This window comes from Aulonocara stuartgranti (genome assembly GCF_965226115.1).
Source record: "Aulonocara stuartgranti genome assembly, chromosome: 17".
Classification (NCBI taxonomy): Eukaryota; Metazoa; Chordata; class Actinopteri; order Cichliformes; family Cichlidae; genus Aulonocara; species Aulonocara stuartgranti.
Window position 1 is genome coordinate 25,236,789 of NC_138953.1, and position 13,856 is coordinate 25,250,644.

Sequence of the window (13,856 nt, forward strand, 5' to 3'; positions counted from 1 at the left end):
TTCCTGCCACACATTCGTAAAAAAGATCAATATCACTCACATGGCTTTGATAAAAGGCTAATAAAATCCATAAAGGTTAGATTTTGTTTGGTTGATACAGAGAGTAAAGCTTTTATAAAACAGTAGCTCGAATATATCCGACTGTGGTTTTACGGTGAGGGAAACGAGTATTTCACTAAATGATAACATGGGTTTCATTTCCAGGTAACAACTGCTTATTAAAACAGGCCATTATTAAATTTGTCAACCATTGACTCCAATCCTTGTGCCGCACTGACTGTGATCCATCCGGCATGCCACAGTGGGAAAAAAAAAGATGAAAATTTCCTGTTGAGCGATAACGTCTCGAAAATAAAGTATTTATTGGATATTTTGTGTTAGGATGACAGGCTGCTTTTCCACAGCAGCTGGGTTGCTTATATTGCTCCATCAGACGGTGCCAGGCAGATAATGAAAAAAACATCATCTTGAAAAACGTGTGACAGATAATTCTTTAAAATTGTATTTATTCCTTAACGAGACAAGTTGATGCAACTAATTTCCTGTGTATGAACAACCAAGTGAAGGATGGAGATGCGCATGCACTTCTCCAGGCTGTTGTGTAAACTATGAATCTCACAGTTAAAGTTTTGTTTTAAGGCAAGTCAAGATGCACTTTTGTGAGTGGGTCTCAAAGTTTGGCCAAACTTTGGATGTGTGGATAACCGGGGGGGAGGAAGTAGAGTACCAAACTGATCCTTGTTTTGAAATAACCGAGAGTTTGTTAATCTGCTGTTCTTCCGTTCATATGACAGAAAATCATCTTTCTTCTTTATTGTTAATATCTGCTAAGAAAAAAAGACAGTTGTGGGACATTTACACTCAATGGTCACTTTATTAGGTACATCTATTCAACAGCTCATTAACACAAATATCTAATAAGCCAATCATATGGCAGCAACTTATTGCATTTAGGCATGCAGACAAGGTTAAGACAAGGTTCAAACTAGGCATGGACAAGAAAGGTGATTTAAAGTGACTTTAAATGTGGCACGCTAGCTTGTACCAGACGTTGGTCGGAGTACTTCAGAAACTGCTGATCTACTGGGATTCTCCCCTTACATCCCCTTCCTTGATTTCTGCTGCATCATTCAGATGGTAGGATCAGAATTTGGTGCAAACAACAAGAAAGCGTGGATCCATCCTGCAATAGCTCAGCTTCTTGGTTGCGTCTGATGGTGTGGAGGATATTTTCTGAGCACTCTTTGGGCTGCTTAGTACCACCTGAGCTTCATTTTAACATAACAGCCTACCTGAGTTTTGTTGCTGACCATCTCCATCCCTTGATGATCATAGTGTAAACAATTTCTGATGGCATGCTATCTGGACCGAAATCTTTGATGAATGTTTATTCATATTGAATCTATGCCATGAAGACAAGAGTTCTGAAGGCAGAAAGAATCCAGATACTCATGAAGTGTACTAATCAAATGGCAGGTGAATGTAATTGGCCTTCTGAAGTCAGGCAGGCCAGCACACAGAGAACCCCACCTTCAAATACTATATCGAACAAAGCCTGTCACACTGATTGTGACCCACTTCGGCAGCACCACTATGGGATTTAAACCTCTAATACAGAGTGTGAAACATATGGCCTGTCAGCTATAATCTGCACATTAAAAAGCCCACTGCAGTGGACAGCTCTGCAGAGACAGAAAGATGAAAACAGAAGAGAAAGAAGGGACATTATAAAGTGCTCGGTGCACTTGAGAGTTCAAACTGAGCTGTAGGTGGCCCATGGACAGAAACAAATTTGGCACCCAAGCTCTAACAGACTACTGACTTCAGGGAAACAGCACCAATTTACTTTGTCAAGTAGTAATGGCTGATTGTGTGACGGCATCATAATTCCATCCTGATGCTTTCTGCAAACTGAAAACATGAATACATCCCAATGTATATTGAGCTTTGTCAAAGCCTTGAAATATACCTCAGTCCAACTTCATCTCATCTCCTCTTTTATCATGAATGCACTAAGAGCATAATTAACAAGGGGTAATGGCTTTCACCTTTATTTATTTCCTGTAATGACTGGGTGCCTCTAGTATTTTGTATATGAAGCAATTGCTGAAAGTAAATTCACTCAGCTCTAATAAACCGCTATGAAGTATCACTCACTTAAAACCATGAATGATATTGACTGAAATCATTCGTTAGTCTTTCTGACAACTGCATCTAAAACCCATTCAGAATGTAAAACAGCGATCATTATCTTCAAACGAATTTGATTTTCAAACTGACACTGCGGGCTAGAGTGATGAATCATTTCTCCATCGGTTTCTGAAGGGCAGTCGGCTGATTTCTGCTTTAAAACATTCACACTCATCACATCAAATCAAGACGGAGGGCTTATATAAAGTTATGAAAAGTTTAGGGTCTGATTAGCCTGTGAAAGTGGTTAATAGATAGTGGTCTATGCACGTAAGGTGCCAGAGAGAATGATACATATTCAGCCAACACCATCTACTCTAATATATATATATATATATATATATATATATGGCAGTTCCTTGCTGTGATTTAGTGAGACCTTTTGGCCAAACAAATTATAGCATGAGAGGAGAAAGCATGGTTGAAATATGATGAGATTTGAATCAATACTTAATTTAAAACTGAAAAAGAAAGAAAATGATAGTTCTGTTATGCTCAAATACCTGGAGGATAAGACGTGCAGGTGATGGGTGTAAGAAGGCATCAATCAGTTGCTGATTACTGATATCTTTTGCCAGCTGGGATAAAGATTTAACTTTTTATTCCCCCCCACTTTTACTGAAATGGTGACAAGTGTCATATAGCCAGTAGCTGCAATCCAACTCAAGTTGGCCACCTCTGGTGGAAAGTAGTGTTGTGCCACAGTGCAAATTTTAGTATCCATCTGATACCATGGGGCTTTTTGAGATGTAAACAGCAATGTAAATGTTCCTGTCTCTAAAGGATCTCTCTGTGTTTAAATGTGCTGTAGGAGGCTATAAATAAAACAGAAGTCACAGTCAACACAAGAAGGTCCAGATACTTTTCATAGCGCACGTTTGAGGTATATTTTTTCATTACCAAAAATAATCTATGTAAGACATCAGTGGACTACACACTAAACACACAGGATTTAAAGAAAGTATCGATCTTATAATGCTGATATCGTTCTGATACCAATAACGAAACTATCATTGCACCACCTATACTGGACAGTTCAACTGCTCAGCACATATAAACATAAACAGGTGATCTGAAATATCAGATGGATGAGTTATTTAACGAGGGGCACACTTCTTCAAGGGGTCAGCTGTATTATGGGTATTTACCAGTGATAGGGAAAGAAGTGCATGAGGCGGCACAATCTGAGAGGACAAAGAGCTGCTGCCGCTGCTCATGTGCTGTGATTGTATTGGAAAATCGGCTTAATGAAAGATGCAAATATTCTTAAGGCTTTTAAATGACTCTACACGAGTAATTATTCCCATTAATACCCACAAGCAAACAAATGAATGCACGCCATGATCAGTTTTAGCAGATGTGGGGCTATTTGCATTTTTCCACTCAAGGGGGAGTATTGATATTACCTCGAGGACAATTAAAATTTAATGATGCTGGAAGTAAACAAAAATAAATAAATAAGTAAATCCGGTGGACAGGAGGTACAGTTGCTATCAACAATGTTCCTCTCTTCTTTGCACTGCACGGCAGAATTCTTGCTTAAAGTTAGAAAAATGTCTTGGGATTATTTTCCACCCAAAATAGTTGGTTTAAGAAAGCTGCGGTGGAGCTTATGTGTTGTGTAATCACGCTGACTGTGTTTTAAAATCCTCCTACATCCAGTTCGTAGTTCACAGCCTTCCCTGAGGCACTTGTTAAGAATTTCTGCAGAAGTCCTCTGCCTTTAAGCGGGCCCGAATGACGTCGCTTAGCATTGAACTCTAGAAGCGGGCTCCAAAGCTGCACACAAAAACAAGAGGGACGCGGGAAAGCAGCGTGGAAGTTCAAAAAACGCCCCCAGCAACAATGCTTCTCAGGGTAAAACACTCAGTCCAGCGCCTGAATAACTGCGCTCCTGTCCTGCGGAAGAAGACACTCGGGAGGTTTGCTTGGACTCTCTGTGCAGCAGCAAAGCGAAATGCAGGTGAAGCATCTGGGAGTTTTAAGTCGCACTTCCCCACGCAGTGCTGCAGAAAGCATGCGTCTGATGCTGCGTACAGCCGAGTCTTCGCGGCGGCCAGGGACAACCCTGAAAGGTTTTGGGCTGACGTGGGGCGCGACATAAACTGGTTTGAGCCGTGGAGTAAAACTCTGCACGTTGAGGATCCGGTGTTCCCAAACTGGTAGGTTTCAGTGTGAACTACACGTGAACTGCAGAACAGCTGGTGTTAAATGTTGTGTGGGCGAGTTGGAATGAAACGTGGTAAACAACCTGTGCGTGACCGCCACCTCTCTCATGAGTGAACTCAACGCGTTCTCTCATGTATGATAATATCCCATAGAGAGGACACACGCCCTCAATAATCTCATTACCCTGAATGAACTAATGAATAACTTTTGGACAACTCACATAGAAACCACGATATTGTGGTTTATTTTCTCTTCATCCAGCACACATAGCTTCCTCATTTTACTCTTTTATGCGCGTGACTGTACGATTAACAACTGGATAACCTGGAGGGTTGTCCTGTTGTGAGTGGTTGGTTTAGGAAGGGGAAACGTCAGCTCTGTTATGATTTGGTTATTAAGTTGTTAGCGATCCCTGGAGGAACGCCTATTTCTTCTGTGATTGGTAGTTTTGCTGAGAGCCAATGGGTGACGCTCAGGAACTGTGTGGACTTCAAACGGCTCTGCTGTTGATGGAAAGTCTATGGAATCGCGTTGACCCCAGAAAACAAACCACATTTTTGCTTATTGCACTATCCTGGGTGCTGTTAACAGACAGCTGCAAAGTTCACTACCCAGATGATTATTTGAATCAGGTATTTAGAGCAGGGAAGTTCCCAGGAGAACCCCTATATGGTAACACTTTGAAAGCATTAATTGGTGGGATGTATATCTGTCTGGTATTAAATTATGACCACCTGCCTCCTTTTTTTTTTTTTATGGAGCCCCCTTTCGAAACAGAAATGTGGAGGCATGGACTCTCAGTAGGCTTGCATTCTTTTCATAGTGCATTCTGCTGCCAGCTGTTCACCAGGTAAAGAATGCACAGCACCCAGCCATCCATATGATGTAAAAGAAATTGTGACTCATCAGAGTCTGTTGTCCAGCTGTCCAGTTCTGATGCTCATGTCCCCCTTCTTCTTGGTTTCGGCAGTGGTTGGGGGGTAAGCATGGGGACACTGACTGGTTTTATGCAGCCATATATTAAAAAAAAAAAACGGCAATCCACTGTGTATTCTGATACTTTTCTATGGTGACAGAATACAACATAGAAGGGAACTAGCATTACATTTTTTTTGGCAATTTGATTCTACAGCGTTCTTCTCCCATGTGCATCATTGAGCCTTGCCCACTCATGATGCTGTCACTGGGTCACCACTGTGTCTTCCTTGGACCATTTTTGAGAGTTACTGAAATGCAATTCTTTCCTTTTTACAGAGGGAACGAATATGATTGAACATTTAAGGCGGTTCCCTGTGAGAGTGAGAACAGTTAACTTAATGGGCATGTCAGTGAGGAAGGATGGTCCCCAAGATGAGGCTTGAGGAATAATTAGGAAATCAAGGGTCAGTCAAGAGTCAGAAGTATGATATATGTTTGGGTAAACAATACTGTGTGTACGTAGGTGATGATGATTGTATATGTGTGCATGTTGGGGGCATGGAGAGGATATTGTAATGGAGTACCAGACTGCACTAGTACTCCAAAAGTTGAGTACTATCCTCCCCCCGAAGCTCCAAAAAGTAGGATAAATATATATTTTTTTTTTTATCAAAGAAATAAAACACAAGTCGTTTCATCAGGTTGCTGCCACCTTAAAGGGTTAGTAGAAAAAAAAAAATTGTCTCAGAGCACCACTAGTTTTGGCCAAGCAGCCAACTAGCAACAATTAGATATGACAAAGTGTCCCAGATTTTAAAAGCAATATTTTTTCTGTTAAATATTTAAAAGTAATATTTTCAGAACAGATGTTATGGTTTGGCCTGACATGTTCAGGGCATTTATTAAACAAACAAAAAATTGGAAACCATTAAAACTATCAAAGGATGTGAGGTGATTAATGTGGTTAGTTTCCTACGATGTGCAAAAGATAAATAAATTAAAAAAGGGTAATTATACCTGCATCCACAGTTAAAGATGTGAAAGTAAATTATAGGATGCTTACAGGAAAAAGAAAAAACAAAATGTAGCTGTAAAACAAAACAGCATGTGGCACAGCAGCCTGCACTGAGAATAGTATAAACTGAAATTCCTTTCTTTTTTCTTTTGTTTTGTGGGTGGAGTTGTCAGCTATACCATGTATCATAGGAAAAGAGAGCTGTCTGAATGTGCTGCAGTGAAAATGAAGGACACGGCCACCGTGTCTGTATGTCTATGTGGCTTCCAAAACAGCAGATCCCAGACACCATCTGCTCAACCTGCCTGCTGCTCTTTATCCATATGCGCAGTGCCAGAATGAGCTCAAACGATTGCCTTATCAAGAACATTGGTTCACTGTGTGCAACTGTCAAAAGCAGCTGCATATGTTTGGCTCAGGCTGGTTTTTTTTTAAAAATGAGCTCTAAACCAGGCAAAAAATAAACTGAAATTCCTTTCTTTTTCTTTTGTTTTGTGGGTGAGTTATTTTAAGCTATACCATGTATCATAGGAAAAGAGAGCTGTCTGAATGTGCTGCAGTGAAAATGAAGGACACGGCCACCGTGTCTGTATGTCTATGTGGCTTCCAAAACAGCAGATCCCAGACACCATCTGCTCAACCTGCCTGCTGCTCTTTATCCATATGCGCAGTGCCAGAATGAGCTCAAACGATTGCCTTATCAAGAACATTGGTTCACTGTGTGCAACTGTCAAAAGCAGCTGCATATGTTTGGCTCAGGCTGGTTTTTTATTTTTTTAAAAATGAGCTCTAAACCAGGCAAAAACCCATATTATATGCTGGTAAAGATGCTGGCACATGACTGGTCACCTGAAATATGTTTGCTAACTATAGTATTGACATGCGTCTCTGTTCATGTGTCCGTTACTTGTTGTTTGAAGGTGTATGTCTCTGTCAGGTTTGTCGGCGGAAAGCTAAACATGTGCTACAATGCCGTCGATCGACACGTAGAAGGCGGCCGTGCAGAGCAGCCTGCGATCATATACGACAGCCCGGTGACCGGAACTAAACAGATCATCACTTTCAGGGAACTTCAGGACCAGGTAAATAGTTTTAATAAAAACCGAGCTTGCAGAATTGAACAGCACATGGACATAGATGGCAGTATGATATGACATTATTTTGCAGCATGAAACAAATTATGGGATTATGAGCATGTTAAAGTAGAAACTGTAATGCTCTCTGGACATTAAATATCAAAGAGTTGGCCAAGAGTTTTGTAGCATGACGGCTGGTTTGAACCATAATTAGCATATAGATAGCAAACAAAAGAGAAGAAAGAAGGGAAAATGATTGAGTCGATTGACATTTGGACCAATTATTCTGTTAAAACAACTCAATCTTTTTTTCTTTCTTTTTTTAAATGAAAAAAACTATTTGGGGGTCTTTTTGAGGGTCTTTTTGGCCCAAGGGCTTAATGACATTTAATGAAATTTAAGAGATACTGACTTTCTTTCTAGATTGTTTCCAACTGAAGCTAATTAGTAATTGGACCATGGATAAATTAAGCATTTCTTTCTACATTAATTATCCAACAACATATGCAGCATGCATAAGACTATTCCACCCTTGTTATCAGCTCTGCTTTGTGCTAGCATATTGGTTACGGTTGTTGTGAGCAGACATTTAAAAATAATTCATGCAGGAATTTAAGAAAAAAAGATTGGAAACTTAGAAAAAAATCTGTGCTTTGTCTCCATGTGTCTCTGCAATCCAGGTGTCCAGGTTAGCAGGAGTCTTGGTGAAGAATGGGGTACAGAAAGGAGACCTTGTTGTCATCTACATGCCCATGGTGCCACAGGCCATGTTCACCATGTTGGCCTGTGCACGGATCGGTGCCCCACACAGCCTCATTTTTGGCGGCTTCGCCTCTAAAGAGCTGTCTGTCCGCATCAATCACGCTAAGGTTAAGCGCTGCTTGTGCTTAAAATTGATCTTTTTTCTGAGCCTCAGCAACAGGGCTGCATGAACTGTATTATATCCGTACTCATTAAAAACCAGGGACGGGCTGAAGTTGGGCTAAGTCTTTGTTCATTTTCTGTATTTACATGAAGTAAGCAGATGCGGATCACTGCAAATACCAGTAATTGGACAATTCTGACTTTTATGTGCCATTAGCTAAAATACTTAAAGACATCTTAAATACTAGAGCCAGAAGAAAGGTGTCTTTTTTCATTTACAGTGCAAAGATCTCGCCTTTCCTTTCAGAACCACTGGTAATGATTTCCCTGGCGTCTCCAGTGAGATTTTATAATAATAATAATAATAATAATATGAGAATAGAAAAATTAATGTGGAAGAGACGTCTTTATACTACAAATGTGAATGAACTGCAGTGAGCATTGCTTTCTTTCTTTGCTTTCTTTCTTAGGGGACAATTAAGAGTAAACTACGACATTTTAACACAGAAATAAATGCTTATGCAGTTTAGCATAAAGCATGTAAATGGTAAAAAAATGGCCTGTATTTATATAGCGCTTTACTAGTCCCTAAGGACCCCAAAGCGCTTTACATATCCAGTCATCCACCCATTCACACACTGGTGATGGCAAGCTACACTGTAGCCACAGCCACCCTGGGGCGCACTGACAGAGGCGAGGCTGCAGGATACTGGCGCCACCGGGCCCTCTGACCACCACCAGTAGGCAACGGGTGAAGTGTCTTCCCCAAGGACACAACAACTGAGACTGTCCAAGCCGGGGCTCGAACCGGCAACCTTCCGATTACAAGGCGAACTCCCAACTCTTGAGCCACAATCGCCCCGTGTATTCTGTTGCTTTGCAGAACAAATTTGTTGTGAAATATTAATTTTGCATAACCTACTGAAACGAAACATAGAGAAGCTTTCAAGAGAATATAACCAATACTGGAACCAAAATGTGTTTGCCAAATAGGAGAAGTGTCCTTTACCGTTTTGGTCATGTACATTCCAAATCCAAGAATTGGTAGGAACACTGAGATCTTGTGCAGAACCCTGAGTTTGTGAACTACATTTGACAGGACACCAGAGCAGACTTAACCTCCTAAGACCCGAACTCTTCCACGGCATGCATTTTTAATTTCTCTTTGATATTTGGGCATATTGGGGCCCGATGAACGTAAATACAAAGAATTACCAGATTTTTTTTTTATTTTTATTTTTTTAAAACCTTTGTTTTTATGAAAAATAAGAGCCACATATGAGGATATTCGTTAAAAATTTTGATAGAACAGTAGCAGTATAATGTCCTCGTAAGTGGATATCAGGCCCTTGTAGAGCAAAATTGAGTATTTTGGTCTAAATAACCCAAAATGTGATGTCCACATATGTGGACGCCAGGTACTAGGAGGTTAAACCTGTAATGGCTCGTTTGGTAGAAAGGCAGAAAAATGACTGATTCATACCTGAGTGAGCTATAAGCTTGTTACACTTGAACCTAAATTCCCAAATGATCTGTTTTTCAGCCCAAGCTGTTGGTTACAGCCTCATTTGGCATCGAGCCAGGCAGAAGAGTGGAGTACATCCCTCTGGTGAAGAAGGCCCTGGAGAGGAGCTCTCACAGGCCCACGAAAGTCCTCATCTACAACAGGCCAAACATGGTAAAAACCATAGCAAAAATGTTATTTTCCTTTTCCACAGTAAGCAGCAGCACACTTAATGACTCATTGAAATCATCGAAGGTGTCGGTCGGAGGCAGGGATTTTTGTGGAGCCTGCACTTCTCGGCTGTTGCCAGGTTCGAACTCAAAGGTATTTCCGTGCTGGCTTCAGCCTGGAGCCATTTTCAGCTGCTGCTCGGTGACGGCGAGCAGATGTTTGGTTCTGCTTCACTTTTATACAGACGTCAATTAAACACTGCTGAATGTTATGTTTGGTGAACTTAACATTTCCTCTAACGGAGATTGCGGAGTATTGTCGTTTCTTTACTCGAACTGAATTGCTACCATCCGTGCCTCTGTTTGAGCTACTGCTCTCTAGCCCTGTGGTGAAATAAAATGAACATTGCACAGTTTATTTTATCTTGTTGCGCCTGTCTGGTCTTATCTGTCAGGAAAGGATCCGGTGAATTAAGAGTGCCCGTTTGGATTTTTGGGAGATTATATACATGTCGGACACAGGGAATGTGTATACAAGAAATTCACGGGCAGCTCAGTGCCATAAAAATCTGTGAACCACTACTTTAGATGGTTGCAGCTGCTTTGCAAATTATTGCATTCGGTAAGCTGGAGGTAGCTGTTCCGTAAGCGTTGTTAAATCAGCCAAGATGGTGCTCTGTCTGTGCTTTCAGTGAAGTGAGTAAAAAGTAATGCGCATAGGAGAGCTAAAATGTCTGTGGGAGATGTGCCTTTGCCTCAAGAGTCTGAGTGATATTGATGATGTCTTCATCTTGACACTCTTTTATGGAAGCCAAGGGAGGGGAGGGAAAAAAAAGATTTGAGGATTTCTTTATCCCTCCAAAAGTGATTAAATGTTAATGGCAGTATCAAAGAGACGTCTGTGTTTGAAATGAGAAGAAATGTCAGCGGCAGCAGATGTAAGGGGCAATAATCTATGACCTGAAATGATTGCTGCTTGCCAGATTGCGATGACAGATGGGAGTTGGAACATAATATAAATAAAGGAATATATATTTACTCAGCATGTGAGACTGACTCACTTCATAGGCAAGCAAATAAAGCAAGATGGTCAAAACCATCGGAGTCAGTTGAATTGATCCTCATAGTTCACACTCCGAGAGCTCATCTATGTGACACTTTGTGACAAATAAATAACTGGGAGATATGATCGGCTGCTTCGCGAGTGACTGTCTCATCCTGCGGCGATCGTAAAACGAGTCATTAGCAGCGGCTGAACTTCCACAGTGAGCAGGAGGAGGCTGTCGCCGAGCAAATGAATCGCGTTATCTTCGCAGATGTGAAAGAATCAAAATAAATGGCAAAATATGTTCGGCTGCATGCAGCATGCAGTTAGATCCATAAATACTTGGATGACGGCACAGTTTTTGTGTTTTCGCCTCTTTAGAATGCTACTGTGGATTTTAAGTCGAACAGTCGTGACATGATTTGAAGTGCAGTTAATCAGCTTGAATTCAAGAGTTGGATTAAACGTTGAGGGATTACAGCCATTTTTAACACAGTTCCCCTTTTTCAGAGTGCATTCAGATCCATGTGATTTATACCTGGGTGTGCTGCCAGGTACGTTAGATCTGGTGAAGACTGTATGTCATCTCTATTTTTCTTTATATTTCAGGAAAGGGTATCGATGAGTCGCGAGTTGAGCCTGGACTGGGATGAAGAGATGGCCACTGCTAGGCCACATGACTGTGCCTCTTTGCCCTCCAACCATCCGTTGTATGTACTCTATACATCTGGGACCACTGGGACGCCAAAGGTACTGGCAGCTATAACCATACACTCACATGCAGATGAGTTACAGGGTTTACTTTTAGCTGTGTTTGACTAGACGCTGCTCATTCTGTATGCAGCAGCTGTGTGACTCATCTGATCTTTGAGCCTGCAAAACAGTCCAGGCACAATCTAAACACCCCCAACATGACATAAATAAGACAGAAGTTTTCCAGAGTGTGAGCTGAACCTCTTGCAGGAGGAATTACCTGCAGGCAATTTCAAATGGAGGGGAAAAAAAGCCCTGGCTCTTTTCAAATAGCATCGTTTTGTCTTTGACCAACAGATGATATAAAATATCCTCCTGCTGGCTAGTTCCTGGGCTTAATAGTGCGGTTTTTGCCAGTTTTTTTTTTTTTTTTCCTGTGCAATTTCCCATGAATTTCTCAGTTATTGCTGTAGGGAGACCATAACTTTGAGAAGGCACACTCAATAGCTGAGGATGTTAGGACACACTATTTTGCTCAGGAATGTTTAGACAGCGCTATTAACTAATAAAAGGTGGGTGCCGGTTTGAGACGCAGTCATCTAGAAACAAGCTGCCATCCCCTTTGGAAAGGCAGCGCCAAGTGGCTGGTTTAAAATTGATATTAAACCCGTGCTTCTTTGCTTAGTGCAGTACCTGCCACCGGTCTTAATGTTTTTCTTATCTCCCCCCTCCCAGGGTGTTGTGCGAGACACTGCAGGCTATGCTGTGATGCTGAAATGGACCATGTCAAATATTTATGGACTCAGTCCCGGAGAAGTAAGACAATAAAGCATCCGCTTCTGAGGTGGTGCCATGCTTAAGAACAAAGAGCATACAGAGACAGACTGCTCTCTGCTTGAAAAGACCTCTGACTACCATTTAAACATACAATAGACAATAATCCTACACTCAACTTGCGGTATTTCATTTTCACTATACAACTGGCTGTTCTGTTTACATTTATTATGCCTTTAAGTAAAATTAGTTTTTACTTAATTTTTCATGCATTTTTGTTGTGACAACTCGGTACATTGATCCCTTTTTGGCAGGTTTGGTGGGCAGCTTCAGACCTAGGCTGGGTGGTTGGCCATTCTTATATCTGCTATGGTCCTTTGCTACACGGTAACGGCACTGTTCTCTATGAGGTACGTACCTCCGAGTTTAATATCTCAAACTAACTACTGCGGTGTTAGATTACAACAGGAAGTGCCAGAATATGTGCAATAAAACCTTAAATGAACAATGTTCAGAGCTAAATAAGTTACACCTTTGTTGGCTCGACAAACTGAAGCCAGCCACTGTTGGTTAAAGACTACAGTTTATGTGGAGTGAAACTGAAGAAGTTCAAGATGTGGTGAACTGTGTGAACCTGTGTCCATATTTGACTCTAGCTGCTGCAGAGAAGCTGCAGCTCTGACTGTGCCAGACTTTTGCTCCTTTTATTGTTTGGTTATTGGTACCAGTCAGTTGAACACCAGCACATAGTCTACACCTTCCAACCCGGGTATTAAAGAGTTTTTAGTTTGCAGGATGCATTTGTTGGACTTGAGTCTTTAAATTTCCTGTGTTGAAGTTGTGGGAGAGCAGGTTGTCAATGCTCGTGTTTATGCCATCATTAATTGAAGCAGCCAATGAAAGGGCTGGGCAAGTTATCACATCTTAGAATTTTGCCTTCCGGCATCTATAGAAAAACAAGATATTGGGGATAAAAGGATTTACTCTTTTGCATTTATTTTTTTATTTTTTCCCATGCACACTCCTGTACTTTATAGCAGGCTGTGTTTGCACTTTCCTAAAACCTCAAACTCAGTCAGTTTATTTCGGTTTGAGACAAGAGAACTAAACAAGAGCCTTGAGCCAACAAGATCTTTCTGGAGGAAATGCACGTCGCATAGTTTCTGTCTAAGAATCATTAATGGTTGTCTGTGACTTTATTTGTCTCCAGATCTCACCCGGTCTGCTTTTGGTGAAATATGACAAAAAGCTCTGGCTTTGGCTCTCCATCTTCAGCCTCTTCTGCACCCACAGGTTTTCTGCAGTTTAGACAGGCCAGCATGAACTAACAGTTGCCTTTGCACGACACGCTATGCGGTCAAAAACACACTCCTTAGTCCGGGCCCAACTCCTGTGTGACCCACTGTCCACTACCTTTATTTTTTTTTTTCATGTATTC

The 13,856-nt window shown here is 41.2% G+C and overlaps 1 protein-coding gene across 2 annotated transcripts in view; it reads left to right on the forward strand.

Moving 5' to 3' along the window:
- The first annotated feature begins 3,788 nt into the window (after positions 1-3,788).
- The window catches only part of acss3 (acyl-CoA synthetase short chain family member 3), a 66,993-nt gene continuing 56,925 nt past the window's right edge, over positions 3,789-13,856 (forward strand). Inside the window, exons 1-7 of one of the 2 annotated variants that reach the window (XM_082511798.1) lie at positions 3,789-4,352; positions 7,230-7,374; positions 8,049-8,237; positions 9,776-9,910; positions 11,561-11,701; positions 12,380-12,460; positions 12,733-12,828. In XM_082511798.1, coding sequence (XP_082367924.1) covers positions 4,036-4,352; positions 7,230-7,374; positions 8,049-8,237; positions 9,776-9,910; positions 11,561-11,701; positions 12,380-12,460; positions 12,733-12,828 — 1,104 coding nt within the window. In that variant the 5' untranslated portion in view covers positions 3,789-4,035. Of the gene's footprint in view, positions 4,353-7,212; positions 7,375-8,048; positions 8,238-9,775; positions 9,911-11,560; positions 11,702-12,379; positions 12,461-12,732; positions 12,829-13,856 lie in introns of both variants that reach the window. The other variant, XM_082511799.1, reaches the window with a different exon arrangement.